Here is a 17289-nt window from a genome sequence, read left to right as displayed (position 1 = left end):
TTTTTCACAATGAGGTTCGTGGGACCAAATTTACAAGTGAGCTGAAACAGAAAGTTAGTGTTTGTGTGTAAAACAAACTGCTGCTGTGAAACAACTGGTGATTTGGGGTTGCCTGTGGTCTCAGACTACTAATTCTTCTATTGAACTGTAAATTTAACTTAAGGGGAAGAGAGCTTTTCCAAATTGTAGTTTCATCTTCATTTGACTGTTACTAGTTACCTAATTGGAATTTCTTCATGGCTATATTTAAGAAGACTCCAACTAGAGAATGTGCAAGGCTTCATCTGTAGGGAGAGTGTGCAAGTGGCACGTTGGGAATGGGAGGGGAGGAAGTAAGAGAAGCTTCTGATTAGTCATTTTCTTTACTGCTTGTTTATACAGCAGAAGAAATCCCATTAGCCTAGATAGTCAAATATCTCATTGTAAGAAAAAAGAATTTTCGAGAGGGCAGTGTTCATGTGCAGAAATATTTTTTCCTGTAGATAGAGTAAAGCACTTTTCTAAGATACATCGCATTTGACTTTTTCTTTGTTTTTGACAGGAAAAAGTGGCCCTGAATGCAAGCACTGTAGGGCTGATCCAGATAAGGAGTGCCGTTTTTGTTCGTGTTATTTGTGTGGTGGAAAACAGGATGCTCACATGCAGCTCCTGTGTGATGAATGTAATATGGCTTATCATATATACTGCCTGAACCCTCCCTTAAGCAAGATACCAGAAGATGAGGACTGGTAAATATACAAGGATGATTTACTTATCTATCTTGCCATTCTATACATGGTATCTTTTTGTTGTGAGCGAGAGTACTAATGATTTTTTTTAAATTCTGCTGTGTTTTTCATCCATCTACTTAATATAAGCCTTATGTTTTCTGTCATGGTAATTCTTTTAAATCATTCACAAAGGACAGTAAGCTTTAATGACCATTATGGAGTTTTGAAACTGGTATGTTCATTTTATTCGTTATGATCATTATGATTTTCTGCGAGATTATCTGATCTAGTTGTGTTTATCAACAGTGGTTGTTCCACAGCCTTTTAATTTTGTTCAAGCAGTGAAGCTTGAACAGTTCTCTTATGCTCACCCTTTCTTTTCACTTCATCCTCTGTCTATGTTGCTGCCCCTGTGCTCAAGTTAACTGGCATTGTTAAATCAAGATAATTGTCTTTTTAAGTGAATCTGCATGGACCTATTAGCAGCCCATTAAATTATCTTGGGCTTTGTACCATTTTTTGTCTTTATTAGCTATCTACAATTTACAGTGTATTTATCACCTGCCTGTGATTTACATGAGATGCTAATCCTTTATAAATGAATAATAAATAGAACTTTATTCTAATAAAGTTTTCCATTACATAGACATCAATAAATGTCTAAGATGTCTGTGGATACATTTTATGGAATCTCTTTGGGATTAAATTTTACTTAAAATCTGTGTAAGTGCTTTGGAAATTTTAACATTCTCTGGAAATAAATAACTTAATCTCCTGTATCATAGTGGATGCCATAGTAGGTTTGTTTATTGGTCAGTGCCTAATGGTCTGCGTATTTTCTAGGACATTGTGTTTCTTTTGAACTCCTTCTGTGTTTATGCCAATGTGTGATTTAGTGATTGAGATGTGAACATTGATAGGTATTTCTCAGTGTGTACATTTGGCCACAAGGATACTGTTGTTGGAAGTTGATCTTTTTTTCATGAAACTTCTGCATTGGAAAGACTTGTATTCACTGATTCTGAAGGAACTGCTGGCTTGAAACACTATCCAAAAATATTTTCAGTACTTACTAGAAATATACGTGGTCACTGGAACTAAAAATAGCATTTATTTGAATATTATTTGTGTGCCTTCCACTTATTGCATATGCAAAATTATTACAGTCTTTATTCAGCAGTGTTTATTACACAGCATGTTAGTCTGAACTATCCCCAGGTTTTCAACTGTCAAGGCAGACTGGTCTTCTGTGCATTGACATCTTCTTGCTTCCTACTACTTGTCCACATAAATGAGTTGATGTCATGTGTTGGAAACCATTCTCAACTCACAACTGGTTTCTTACTGACTGCAGTCCATAAGCAGTATTCTTACCTGATTACACCTGACCTTTGGATATAGCAGCTGAGAAGTTCTTTTTTGACTTCATTCAATATATTCAGTGAGACCATCTGTCTGGAAGTACACATCTGTTTGATCCATCCATTCTTCAGTTGCCCCTTACCCTCAGAACCAGCTCTAATCCAGTACTCCAGCAACAGTAAAGTCCATCTATTTTCCAGTACTAGTCACAGGAGATTTTCTGATAAAGTAAATATATGTGACCCCCTCCCAGAAAACTCCCAAATCCTTTGCTCTACCCTGAAATTTATTCTCTCTGGTTTCTTCTATGCGCTCAAATACGTAGGTTTGATGGGCAGGTCAAGATACTGATACTGAAATCTCACCAGCCATCAGTGTCTCTTGGGTTTAGCTACTGTGCTAAAATTATCTTGGCCTGCTGGGTGCTTCAAATTATTTTTTAGAATAGATATTAGTGTTTTAGTCTTCACTGGTACCCATTATTTTTCAAAAGCTTCTTGTGAAACATTCTTATGAATTATGCCACTTCTACTTCAGAGAGCTACAGGGAAAATTTGAAGAATAGAAATTTTTGCAAAGTGTAGCCATTACTGCTCTGATCCCCCTACCCTGTTCCAATAATATCACGATAACTGCACTGCATAGTTCCCCAGGACTGTTCACCTCTATACAGAAGATTCAGTGCTCTGTGGACACCACACAAGAATTAAATTGACTAAGAACATAGTTTTTTAGAGTCCCTCAGCTCATATGTTAAGTGCACTTTTAGACCCTTCCACTTACATTTCTAGCCAAAAAATTGTGAATTTCCACAAGTAGTAGAAATTTAATTCATATAATTAAAGTGTCTTGGAAAATGGCTGTTAAGCTTCTTAACTTGTTTTTGTTTGCTGTGTAACAAAAGGAATCTTAAAGATTTATTCATGTAAGTAGATAGCTGCACCTGTGGATGAAGTCACTGGGTGGGAGTGGTACTGTTACAGAGCTGGCTTCTGACAGTTAATTTTGGGATACTTTAGTGATGCCAGCCCTGTGCAGTCTTAATGCTTGATCATATGTAGAAGGCGTGTAGTTACACTGGGCAAAGCAGTGTCTCCTACCAAAGAGGAGGTCCATGTTCTTCCTTCTTGCATGCTAGCAAAGAGTCATGGCTGTCTGATCCTTAACTTCTTGACAGATTTTATTTCTTTTAGAAGTGGAAAAAATTCCGTTCAGTATTTTTATAGTGTAAAATTTGGCAAACTCTCTACAGGGGCTAAACCTACAGTTAGAGAAAGGATGATAAAAGGATTTCTCTTGCAGAGATTAAGCCACTCCATATGCAAAACAATATTTAATAATCCAGACAAAACTCAGCTTAAAAAATATTAAGGTAATATGGTTACCCTGTTCAAGAAACAAGGAATGTCAAGGTTAATTCACCTTGTGAATTTGCATTATGTCATGTTAATGACCTTTTCTTAATTGGTCATCGCGTACTCTTTTTTAAAACAACTATAATATCATTCAAAGTCTTAATGTTAGACAATTTCAGCACCTTGTATTATTTTTAATTTCTCTTTATCTACATAGTTTCATTGTCTTAATGGTTTAACATTCTTTATTGATATAGTGAAATCTGTTCCTGTGGACATTAATCATTAATTCTTCTATTCATATCCACGTACAAAAGTTAATTAATAAATCCAAAACAGTAGTAGTAGTAGTACTTGTGGTAGTTATCTGAAGTAGGCTAACAATGTTAGTGTAGATCAGGCTTCCTTAACTAGTGCGTATGGGCCAAACGTGGCCCATGGGAGCCAGAAACATGGAGAATTGCCTTTGCATTGGTATTTCTGGAGTGGGATAAAAATGTTATTAGGAGCAGCAAAAGTACCAGTATAATCCTTTCTCTCTCTCTGTAGTCACTGCATACTAGTATCTCCTACTTTCCTACCAGTATGGCTTTGTGTTAGCTGGAATGAGCGTCAGCGCTATTATCCAAGTGGATTCAGTGTTGTGGAGTGAGTGAGTGTATGCGTGTGTGTGTGTCTACAAACATTACATGATACCTTGGCTTTGTTTGACATTCAGCAGTCTGCAGTGAAATTTATTGCACTAGAAGAAAAAATAAGGGTAGAGTGGGCAGGACCTAGAAACAAACCACGAATACTCATTAGCAGCGTACTCTAATCTCAGCTGTCATCTTCTTTACATGATGTAAATGAGACAGAACAGAATGAAGAAAGAATACAGGAGAAATGGGGACCTCTCACATATCATGTGAGAAAGAATAGTTAAATGTTTTGCCTCTAACACTCTACCTTCAAAGATATTGAAATGCCCTTTTTTAAAAGTTGACAGTATTTGTTCATGTTGGGTTTATTTTTTAAGCCATAGGCTTCAGCTGCTTAAGACTGGTATATGTTTGCTAGCTTGAAATATTCAGTCAAGATAAACAAATTGACACTATTTTGGCTACAAGAAATGTATTGCCATTATTATGAAGTAATTGAGAATTTACTAAAACCTTTTTTTAGGTATTGTCCTTCCTGCAAAAATGATTCTAATGAAGTTGTAAAGGCTGGAGAAAAGCTCAAACAGAGTAAAAAGAAAGCAAAGATGCCATCTGCCAGTACTGAAAGCCAGAGAGACTGGGGCAAGGTAGAGTGTATTTTAGAAATAGCTGTTACTCTGATTGTTCATGTATGTGCTACATCTATAATTCTACTTATATATGCACTACACAAAATTCAGTACTGGGTTGCACAGACAATAATACGATGTTTAATCCTGCCCACTATCTACTGGCAGTTAAAGCAGTGGAAGAATTAAGGTGACTAGAGGTAAAAACAAAACAAAACCCTGATCCCTCCCCCAAACCCATAAACACATATTACATAATTAACGTTCCTTTTAACAATTGTTAACATATTTAAAAGTGTGTATTTGTTATAGTGATCTGATTTCTTGATTTGTGCATTGAATTTGCAAATAGTCTTCAATATCTTAATACTAATTCATTTTGTCTGATATATTTTTAGGGCATGGCCTGTGTTGGTCGCACTAAGGAATGCACTATTGTTCCTTCAAATCATTATGGACCTATACCTGGTGTTCCTGTTGGGACAACCTGGAAGTTCAGAGTTCAGGTATTTCAGTATTGTTTCAGTATTGGCTGTAGTTGAAGTAAGAAAGAGTAATAATGAATGGGTTGGCCACTAAAATAAATTTAATTTACAGTTGTCATTTTTACCAGGACTAAATAAAGCAAACACATTATGATTCTAATATTGGAAGTGATACTGATATTAGTTAAGGTTGAAGTATACTGATTTTACAATACAACTTAATAAGAAGTCTGTTGTCATTAGGATAAAGAAATTTCACATGTTAAAATTCTAAGTGGGATACTTAGTGAATAGAGTCAAGTATTTTCTGAAATGTACTTGACATGAACTGATTATTCCACTTAGGAGATGTAGACAGTAGATTTTGAAAACATTAGATAATATCACTGTAAATTGACTCCCTGTTGGGTTTTTTTGGTCATAGTAATGGATGTCCAAATCTTCTTTTAGGCTGATGAACAGCTTAAACCAATGTAAGCCTGTACTGCAACTGAAATTAGCTGTCCATTCAGCCTTTGCTGTTTCTTGCACTGTCTCATTTTCTGTTGCAAATATTTCTTAGGCTTTATGGTAAACTAGATTGGTAAAGAAATTGGCAGAAAAATAATCCCATCTGGGGTAGGAGGAGAGCTAATTTTTTCAGTCCATTTCACATTTTGTTTATATAAGCACAGTGCCAATACTCAGAGGGGCAGGAAAAAACGAAGCAGGGAGGATGGGACAGCTTAATTTTGTGCTAGTACTGCTTTTTTGTGGCTTTGAAGTGTCCAGCAAACTGTAAATGTGCTTCCTTTTCCCCCAGCCTTATCTGATAGCACTGATTTTTGGTTTATCTTTGGTTTTTTTAATTGTTATTTTTAGTCAAGGAAATACATACCTCTTTATGAAATCAGTTATTTCTTTGTCTCTTGCATGTGTAAAGGATTGTAATTGAATGTTGTCCATCATATTTGGAAGAATAGAAACAGGATTTTTTTAACTGCTTGAGGAAGGGTTAGCCAAGAATCAAAAGCCTCTTCTGATTTGTTTTCTGAACTTTTCATCACCTCCTTTCTCATGAGTGGAAAACAGATGTTTTATTATTCAATTGGTAGCAGAGAACATTTAGCAGGCAATTTTCCTCTGGTGGTGGTGTCTTCCTGTACTGTGTGAAGAATTCTGAATTTGGAAGGCCATGCAAGTTTTAAGGCTGATATGGTTAGCAGCAGACATTTTCCCCTTAGCAACAGTTTTCCGTTTCTTTCCTTTGTAGAAATCACAGTGAAGCAGTTGAAACCTAAACCAGTGCTGAAACCTAAACTAGCTCTTTTGATCCTTTCTCAAATTGGTGTCCATCATCATCGCTACCATCAATACAAGCCTTAGATGAAGCAAATTCGATTTGTAATGTAAACTTACCCTGTTCATCATACCATACTATTTTATACAAAATGACTTGCTTAAGAGGAAAATTCAGTTTTCGTTCTTTGGGATATTTTGTTGATCTCTCCTGTGTTTGAAAAACATTTTTGTGAAAGGAATTAAAATAGTTATCTTTTTGTTGGCTTCCAGATTAAGTAAAGTCTCATAAGTAAGAGAAGCTTCTAAAATCAGTTATGCAAACTTAAAATCTCAAAATCAAGCTTTTTGTTCACTGCTTCAACAATAATTGAAATTATTAGTTCACCTCTTTGTTAGGAATTCCATTGGCAACACAAGAGCTAGAAGTTTTCAGATCTTTCCAGTGCTGGTAGAAAAAAAAAACAGAATTAGAGCACTGCTTTTGTTGGAAAATTAATCTGAGAATGCTAATTTTTATATATATGTGTGTGGACTAGATATCAAAAAGCAATTACCATTTCTACATAATTATTTAATTTTGGGTACAAATTAAATACTTCGTCTTTGGTTTTTTTAAAGATTGAAATGTTTTCTACGTAGAAAGTTAAATTATATTTTTGTTTCTCATATGACTAGTCTTTTGTATGAGAAATGAGTTTGTCTCAGCAAATCTGTGAGAATTTAGAGACTGTAGTTTCTTTATTTCTGATTTGCATAGTTTTTTGACACAAACTCTCTTTTCCCTAGAAGGAAATTGACTAAGTATTGCTTCTGGACAGAGCATCTGAAGAGCATCTTTGACATGAGTTACTTACCAGAGTTCATCTTTGGGGTGAAACACCTACTAAACCCCTAAATTTAATTGATAAAACCTGGAAATGAAAGAAGGGAGGGAGGAATGAGTGAAAGACTGTTTGATACAGCAGGAGAGATGAGCACAATTGTGGGCCGTTTTTATTCAGCATGCTCATAAATGGTCTGGAAAAATGGGCAAATAGCTGATAAAGTTAGGTGAGAGTGCTAAGTTGTGGATAGTAAGCACGGAGTAGGGAAGAGTGCTAACTATATAGTTTATAATGGGCTTTCAGCAGCTACTTATTTAGGAAAGAAATCTTCTAATAGCTAGTTTTGAAAGTACGTCATCTTAATACCTAAAAGTGATCAAAAAATAAATGAAGTGTTAAACTATTGTGAAAGGAAAGGTCAGGAAAATAAAATATATTATTATGAACCAGAACCAGGATGATTAAAGGCATGGAGTGAGTTTCATTCAACTGGAAAGACTTTTCATTCTGGAAGAATGTTGAAAATGTGGTGTTGTATAAATGGCTACAAAATTATGCGCAGTATGAAAAAAGGGATTAGGGACCAATATACATGCTTTTGTAATGCAGAAAGGGTTCATCAAAAAAAAAAAGTTCAGCTGCCCACTTCAAAATGAACAATAGTAGTACTAGTTCATATGACAAACGGTACTACTGTCAACTGTCTTCTGTCTTGGTATTATGAATCCAAAAGTTTTATGAATCCAAAAGTAGTTTAGGAAGTCTGAGCCACAGACAGCTGAATGGATGCTGAGACATGGTGCAAGGAAGTATTATGTCCATGCATAGTTTACATACTGTGCACAGCTCTTGTCTGTTGTTAGAGACAGCATTTTTGGCCAGCTGGAACTTTGTTCTGATGTATTATGAAAGTGTAAGACTGTAGCAGAAGAATGTAAACTTTCATGGAAAAGGAGTTCAGGTTGAGAAAAGGAATTCAGGAGTGGGAGAGGCAGAATGAGAAAAAAAGTCAAGGTCTGAAGGAAGATTTGAAGGTAGGATCCTAATTGATTTTCTGCTGGGAACCTTCATGCTATCAATAGTACTTCTGGCATCACATACTGAGAAAATAGATAATTTAATGTATTTTTATTCATAAAAGTTTGTGGTTTTTTTTTTTTTAATATAATTTGGTAGTTCGAAAAAAATTATTAAAAAAATTTTTGTAGGATAGGTGTTCCAGTAGACTTTAATGAAGTTGACAGTTTATGGTACAGCTGCAGCTGTCAGGTGGTCTGGTTGCAGCTTAGTTGTACATTCATTAGACAGTTATCCTGGTTGGAGAACTAGCTTATGATCTATACATTGTTGCAATGGCTTCTTCTGTTTCCTTAGGCAGTGTGATAATATTCCTCTGCATTGGTCACATTTATGGTGTGTTACCTTAATAGTACCTGACAAAATGATCTTTACAGAGGTCACTGTGATCTTCCTTAGTTAAAAATTGTAAAATGCTACCAAACTGGCAGATCTCCATCTGCTTTGGATTGTTCTAAACAACTGTGCAAGTGGAGTATAGCAGTGAGTACAGTCTAAAATACTGCTTATGGAAAGAATTGTGGAGAATTTTCCCAAAGAATAAAGTGTCATCTTCCAGTACCACCGCTGTCCTACCTTGTCCCTCCATTTTTTGGGTATCCCTACTTCTGGCTTTTCTTACTTAAAAACAAGTGGAATTCTCACCTTTAATGGTAGTCTTACATTAACTATTCACACACACACCACTGTACAATATTTTAAGCAGAAAGTCGATGGTTAGAAGTGATTGTAGATGGCTGGTTGTTTGAAAAAAGTGCTAGAAACTGGCTTCTTTCTGTTGCCAGGTGAGTGAAGCAGGTGTTCACAGACCACATGTGGGTGGAATCCATGGACGCAGTAATGATGGAGCTTATTCACTTGTATTAGCTGGAGGATTTGAAGATGAAGTGGTATGTCATTTATGCAAGCAACAGTTTTGCTGTTCTAACGTTATCAATGTTTGTAAAGGTAGAGTTATGTTTGTTGATCTTAAAACTAATGCTTATGCAAATATGACTGTGAAAAAATTAACTACTGTTGATAACAAAGTCAATGGTTCTTAGTATTTTGGGGAGAAATATTTAAGCAAATCTTTCTTAAAGAATGTTTATGCTCATACTTACACTTAAGCAAAATATGTCAATTACAACTGGATTTTATGTTGTTTAGGGTAGTTAAATTTCAGTACACTTTCAGGGTTTGAATTTAGTATTATTTAAAATCTGATAGTGTAATTATATGCAAATAATATGTTTTATGATTTTTATTGCTTTCAAGACAGATAGATGCTTCTTCCTTTGGGTTTGTTGTGTTTCTGGATATGTGATACATTTCTTTTAATGAAGCAAGAATAAAAGGTACATGTTACTTGATTCTATGAAGTTCTGAAGGTTCTTGACGCCTACTGATGAGCACTTACAGAACTTCTTAGGAAAGTCTCAGTATCTTGTATTATGATTCCCAACGGCGCTGGGAAAAAAAGATCTACTTTGATGTTAACATCTAAATACAGCAATGAAATCAATTATGCTGCTAAACAAAACAATAACTGCATCCAACTTTCATCTTATGATGTCAACCAATGTTAATTTATGAATAGATTACTGTGTTCTGCAATTAAATAATGTTTACACAGAGTACATCCCTTCCTGCAGTTCTGCTCCATCAGGTGGAATTTTGAATCATGCAGCAGGTGAAGGATAAAGCAGTAAGCAATCCATGTTTTTAAAACATGCATAGCTGCTAATTGCAAGGAAAAAGGCACTGGAGAAAGAAACAAGCATCTGAAATAGCACCAGAATGTAATATTTTCTTTGACAACAGCACCTACCAGCTGCTGCAGAGTATTGCCTTTGAAGGCAGTACTTTGTCTCCTTTCGAACAAGTAACATGAGGAGGTACTTGGTATTGGGTTACATTACTATGTCCTTAGAGTCAACCCCAGCCCAAGCTCTAGGACCCTTAGGCAGTGGATACTAAGAACAGTGTTGCTCAGTAGTTGTACCTGCTTTGTTGGGATGCTGCAGACTTTTTTTTTTTTTTTTTTTTTGGTGGTGATACTGATGTCCCCTTATTTCTGCTGCTGTAATTATTAAATTCAAAATATTTAATAAACTTAATTGGATCCTTTGCATGTCTTTTCCAGTTCACCTAAGGGATGTTGTTGTGATCATGAGTTTTTGTGGATACCTAAGTAGTGTTATAGTCTAGATGACATATATAATTTTGAAGAGGCATAGTTGGGGAGAAATATTGCAGACGATACCCTAAAAGTTTGTATGAATGTCAGCTTTCTTGCAATTCTCTAAACTAAGAGTACAAGGCAGAACTATTTTTTTTCCAGGTGCATTTTTGGAATTAGCTTTTCTTCAGTTCTTTTTTAATATGCCAGATTTTATTTCCCAATTTACTTCCATTTTTCCTGATTTTTTGGAGAAGGTTGAAATTAAACTCACATAAGAATATCCACAGAAAAATAAAATTCTGTACTTAGAAGTATCCTACGTACAGTATCTCATTCCACAAATGAAACTTTCCAGTTAAAAATTTAGATAAAAACCTCTGCTCACATCTAGTTACTTTATTGTATGAGAACAAGAAGAGAGATGACTCTTACTTGAATTTCAGTGGTATGACGTAGGTACTTGTATGTAAGTTTTTACAAAATTGAGAAATAAATACATTTTTGAAGATGTTTACTGTATGTTTATAAACTTTACGCACTGTTTATGCACAGTGCTGAACATGTGCCATCCTAATGCTCTTATGGCTTTAAATTAACAGTTCGTTATTGGGGTAAAATAATTGCAAAAATATATTGCAGGAAATAGAATTCACTGTCTAGCTTTCAGATCATGCCATTTTTACGCTGTGCCTTTGGAAACTTACAGTGCCGCAGACCCAGACTTGTCCACAACTTTGCTCAGGTTGGGTTGTTCTGTATGTATTGGAGTGGTCTGTAACAAAAAGTTCTGCCAGTACAGGATCTACCCTCAAGGTTGAGAAGGGGTACAGTCATAGTTTACAAAATGAGCATTGGGTGAAATTTTTTTGCACATGAAGCTTAACCTCATTCTTAATTACATGTATATAAAGTGTTTGCATATTAATTTATCTCTTGTAAATATTTAAACTTGAATTTTAGTGACAAGTTACATGGCTTACCTATTTAAGATATAGTATTAGAATAGTTAGCTTTAGAGTCTTGAATATGTTAATATTACTGACCTCCTGGTCTTATTCTTGTTAGTAACAATAATAGGGACATTAGCTGAAGAAATTGAGAAGTCTTTCAGGAATTTAAAATCTAAGAATTATTTCTCAATAGGCTAACATTTAAAAACTAGATATTGGATGTCCACAGTGTTCATGCAATCACAGTGTTCATGACAAAAGTATTTTGAATTGTCTGTTTGTCAAATCAAATAGCTGAAGAAATTTCACTTTTGTGTTGAAAAATTGCCCTTGTATTTTATGTCATTGCTTTTATGTATCAGGGTTAGAACTGCTGTTTATTGTCAAAAGTTTCAAGATCCATGTTTCTGCTGGGTTGCAGTAGTGTTGTAAAGATGGTAAATTGTGTGGTATGCTTAGTTTAATCTGAACAAACATTGTTTCTTCTTTAAATGCTTTTGCATATAGGATTGTATGGGAAATTTCTGAACTGAGATTCAGAATCTCTCGGAGAATAATATCTGCTGTGATCGTTCACATCCTCTTGTAACAGATTCTGAGAGTATAAAAGAGAATAGCATCTCTAATCACTCAAAAGGGACACCAGGCAAATATAGTCATTGCTTAGGTTTGTTGATATTTTATACCAAACCCATTCTGTGTCTGGAACATAGCATTCACAAACCAGTTCATGAAATGGCTTGCTGTCCATTTTAAATGTTCTGCATCTTTGCATTAATCGTTTGTGAGGGTAATCAGTTCCAAGGTGTCAGTACAACTGTTATTCCACTTGTATGAAATAATCCAATTGCAAATAAACAACATTTAGCTCACTGGATTTACGGGAGCCCTGTGAAGAGGATATAGCATTTCAGAACCTCTGCTTAGTGTGCATTGCGCAGTGAAAGCGCTTGATCAGTTCCACCAGTGCCAAGGGTGCAGTGCCAGTACTGTAGTGAACTGCATTCTTAAATGGCTTTAAATCCAAGTGAAGTGGCAATAGGAGCCTCATGTCAGAGTCAGTGTTTTATATCCAAACAGCATTGTGACTAGCAATTTATCTAGGTACGTGTGTATGACCTGCTTCTTTCTTAACCGTTTTGCTGGGTTTATCTGGGTCATCTGAATCCAGTGTGAGCCTTGGTACAAGAGAGATGTGGTATCCTATATAAATTTTCTGAATTATTATGCCATGCTGAATACATTACCAAGGGAACAGTTTCAGATTTTCCCACCTCTGTTTTATAGTACTGAGAATCCAGTATAAGAAGTTCATTACAGCCATTACACAGAGAGTCTCTCTATTGTGGGTCGTATGGATTGAGAATGCAGCTGAAAACCTGATGCTTGACATCAAGAAACTTCCTGTTTTCAAAAGCCATCACATTTCCAAGGTCCAAGTGCCCTACTGTTTTGGGACCTGCTTGGAGCATTAATGTAATGTGAAAAAATTAGAGTTTCTCACTATATGATAGCTACCAAATATCTTTCTTTTCACTCAGCTGTGTTATTTGTCCACTTTTGTTAGCTCCAATAGTAAGGACATACTTGATGTAATTTGTAGGGCAGTAGCTTTAATAGTTACTTCTTACCAGTGTTTCACATTTGCAGGACAGCTCCTGTTCTGCAACAGTCTCCTCTCCGTCTTTTCTATTATTCCATACTATTAGCTATCAGTCCATACAAAATGCTAATTAATACTAAAAAAATACCTTTCTTGCATTATTTTCTGAATTTCATTGTCTCCTCTGTTTTATCTGCCTATTTGTTAGCTTGTTTCATAATGAGGTGTGGAATCTGTGTCTGTACCTCTCGTGTCTGTGCTTTTCCAAAGTTCATTTGCAAGACTGCATATTTGGTTGTTTCTAAAGCATTGAGGAAGCCATTTGACATGATGATAAAGCAGATTAAACAGTAGAAATTAATGTTGCTTAGCAAAGCACCATTTAGCTCTTCTTTTAATATTTCATGCTTTCAAAGAAACATTCTGCAAGGAATAGTGCCTTAGGTTAAGGACATAGGCCTTGGTTTCTGTTTGTGAATGCGTAACATACTGAAAAACTGAAATTCATACATTTCAAGAGACATTAGTCATATTAGTGCAATATATGGAGTATCATCAATCTATTCCCTTCATATAATCTGAGGGATCAGCATAATTATACTAATCTTTGTTGTGTCAAACTATGAGATGCCTGCTGGACTTCATAGATTTTATAAAAATTAATTCTTATGATATTAAGCATTTATTTAAACACAGGAAATAAAAGAAGGTTTGAAAGTAACAAATTCTAGTTATATGTATAGAGATAAATGAATGTCAAGTAGTAGGTGCGTGTCTTTTAGGCAAGATTTTCTTTGCCTTGCTTTAACTAGGATTATAGTAAGCTAATTAAATTACTCATTCAGATTGCAGGTTTTTTTCCCTCAGACAATCAATCAATCAGCAATCTCCAACAGGTAGTCAAAAATAATTGTAATTAAAAAATGTCTCAAAAAACCTGTTGTATCTCCTAAGTAATTTCCCACTACAGAAAAGTGTGTTTGACCTGAAAAGGCTTTCTGTGTGTTGTATCTTTGGTGAACCTGGTTTGAAGTTGGAACTGGTTTGGAACGGAGCAGAAGCTAATGAATCCAGGCTGGGGAACCTGAATTGTTTACATATTGACATTTAGTTTAAAGGTCTGGTAATCCACCATTTTGGCACTGGACACAGAAAGGAATAAGAAAAACCTCAGAAATTGGTGCACATACAGTAGTTTTCTACTACTTTCATTTGGGAGTTATTTTTCAAAACGTTGACCTACTTCCATCACCAGTTAGCCACCTTCTGCTGTTTCCTGCTTTGAAGCTGTCTGCCTTTACTGTTCAGAGATCCAGATTGGCTAACACGAAAATGGTTAAATATTTTCATCGTGGTGGAATATGCCATGATACTGCTAGGTTCTTGCTGTCAAGAGCATTTGCAGGGAAGGCTCAGAAACACCAATTATGATGTATTCAAGCTCTGCACTTAATGCAAGGTGGCTTTTATTGATTTATAAATGAAACAGGTAATTTAGCCCTTCCTTTTTAATTGGCACCTTTTACTACAGTGCTAAACCATGAAATTACCAGAAATAAATCAGATAATTGGGCAGATAGGCCAATTCTGTGAGTTCTTATGTGTACAGACTTGTGAGACTTCAATGGAGATGAATGATGACATGATTCAGTTTCAGGTATCACTACTACTAGGGAAAGAAAATCCTTTCAGATGTAATTGTCTGATAGTTAATATTTGTCTTGGATTTAAGAACTTCATTTAAAAAGGCTTAGTGCTTCTTTATTTTGCTTTGTTATATTAATCAAAATCTTTGCCTTTATTTGTGATGTTTTACTGAGGTGAAACTGATGAACCGAGGGGTTGGTGAACTGATGAACTTTTGGGGTTTCTTGTATCAAAAAAAACAATAAGACTTTTTTTTTTTAAGTTAGACTGGTGGTTGAAGCTTATCTAGAAAATCTGTTTGTGTTCATAATAGCATATTTTATTGACTGATAAATGCAATTTTTGTGTATATGTTGGGAGCAGACTTTGAATCTGAGCATAATACCAGAGGTGTTAATGGGAAGAGAAAATAATTGAAAGCTATCTTGCAATAGCTGATATTCCAATAACTTAAAGTAGCTAATGTCCCTGTCAGCTGCTGTGTAAGAGCAACCCATAGAAATAACATGGTTGAATGCTTAGGTGGAATTCAAAATCTTACTTTTTTCATTCTCCATTATCTCTTTGTGAGACTTAGAACTGATTATGTAACACCATTGAAATAGTGGAGTATGATTTAATACAGCTGACCATCTGCTTATGTGGTATGTCTGAGGCTGACTGGCTTATAGTACTAGAGATTCGGGCTCATCTTCCACTCATTTGCCTCAATATGAGATACTGCGTCAATGCTACTGTGGCTGAAGTTCATTTGCTCTATAACATGATCAAACTTTACAAACAGGAGAGTTAAGAAATAACTTTATGGAGACAACATAAGAAAAAGAGACATACAGAAGGCATTCAGAGAAGACAGAATAACAAAGGTCTTACTAGCTCTTGAAAGAAAGTTTTGGTGCAAGGAAGTTGAATTAAGCTGTGAAAAGCAGACAAGAAATGGCAGAATTACATGTTTTAAGGTAAGAAAATGGGGCAAAGGTAGGAAGAAGGAAGAGGAGAGAAGGGAAAAGACAAGACTGTTTTATTAGCCTTTTTGACAGTTACTTTATTTCTTAAAGAACATACAGACATCGATAATTCCTTTTGCCAAATGTTTTAATTAACTTTAACTGTTGAATAAGAATTTACAGCAGTAGCAGTATCTTAAGGTCTACTTTTTGACCCTCTTGAGAAAAAAAATAGCTTTCCACCTTTACCTGTCACATGCAATCAGTTGAACATTGTTACAGGTGGTAGGAAGATCCTGCATTGTCTGTAGATAAACTCAGAAGTCAAAGCTATTGAGAAATTGTTTTAATGAGTCATTACTCATCAGAAGGTCCCGAATAATAAGCTGTGTGAATATTCCTGACATACTCCACTTTAAAGGTAAAACACCATAACCACAATCGAAGTAGGTTCTGTAGGTCTCCCATTAGGTCTCCAGACTACCACTATCCCCATTTCACTTCTGCTTGTCACGGGCTGTATTCATGTCCACATTTATTCCACTCTAAGGACTCCGCGTCTGTGCATCACTTACTCTTGCCATTCTAGATTTTCTCTCTCTACAAGCACTTACATATTCTTCTCAGTTTTCTTCCTCTCCTTGTTTAGGAGTTGCTCTCATATCAGAGGTTCAAATGTCCTCCCCATTCCTCTTCATGCAGTTCAGATCAGCGCCCTGTATGGCAAGATCTCTGTCATTTTCCTCCAGTTCTAGGAACTGTGTATCTTTGTTCCCTGCAATACTTATTTTTATTTTTTTTTTTTTTTTAAATATATCTGATGTGAAATAAGTGAGTGTAGTTCTTCTGGGAAGTAAAGCAGACATGAGCCTTCCTTACACTGGGGGGTGTTAAAAGATGCCATCTTCTTGGTTTTTGACCTGTAACAGTGTAACAATTGTGCTCTGTAATTGTTCCATTTCTCCGCCATTTTCCTTCCCCTGGTTTTCCAGTGTCCCTCAAATCCATATAGTTTTGCCTATTTATGTTAGAACACTTGGATAATTCAAGGGAAGCAAATGTAACCTATGAAGTGTGGAATCTGTTCAAGAGGTGAGCATGTATGCATAGGCATTGTATCTGTGCTACCTCTTCAAGCACAATGTCTTCAGGTTACATGTGGTTAATGAGTGCCACCCAGAGAACCCCTCAGTCTTTCTCTGAAAACATCAGAAGTTTGATGGTTTTAGTCCTTTTACATTTAACCCATTATCCATAGAAGTATGTTCTAGTAAGTAATTATGAATACTGTTGCATTTATGCCTTCTCCCTTGGGTTTTTTGGCTTTAGTCTATAGCGATTTGTCCTTGATTTATGTTTGTCTATTATGCCAAAAAAAAAAAGTCTATTCACTACTTTCTTCTCATGAAGATTGTTCTGTCTAGTTGTTGATAAACAAAACAGTTTGTCAAGAACCTCTCGTCTTGTAAATAATTTTCTCCATCTTGCTTCCATATGTAGTGTTTCTATCTTTCCTCTATTTTATTATATTCTTTTATATATATGTTATTTCAATATTTGTCTTAACATTATGCTCTAAAAAGAGGGAAAAATCACCTTCCAGTTTCAGTTTAT

General features: G+C 35.5%; 1 protein-coding gene across 6 annotated transcripts in view; it reads left to right on the top strand.

The window, feature by feature from the left end:
• The window catches only part of UHRF2 (ubiquitin like with PHD and ring finger domains 2), a 95026-nt gene that overhangs the window by 66555 nt on the left and 11182 nt on the right, over positions 1-17289 (top strand). For 5 of the 6 annotated variants that reach the window (XM_075739495.1, XM_075739494.1, XM_075739490.1 and 2 more), the window contains 4 exons: positions 542-728; positions 4592-4715; positions 5096-5203; positions 9150-9254. In XM_075739495.1, coding sequence (XP_075595610.1) covers positions 542-728; positions 4592-4715; positions 5096-5203; positions 9150-9254 — 524 coding nt within the window. The remainder of the gene's footprint in view (positions 1-541; positions 729-4591; positions 4716-5095; positions 5204-9149; positions 9255-17289) is intronic. The other variant, XM_075739491.1, reaches the window with a different exon arrangement.

The sequence above is a fragment of the Balearica regulorum genome, chromosome Z (genome assembly GCF_011004875.1).
Source record: "Balearica regulorum gibbericeps isolate bBalReg1 chromosome Z, bBalReg1.pri, whole genome shotgun sequence".
In the NCBI taxonomy this organism is placed as follows: Eukaryota; Metazoa; Chordata; class Aves; order Gruiformes; family Gruidae; genus Balearica; species Balearica regulorum.
This window is presented reverse-complemented; position numbering and strand designations above follow the sequence as displayed.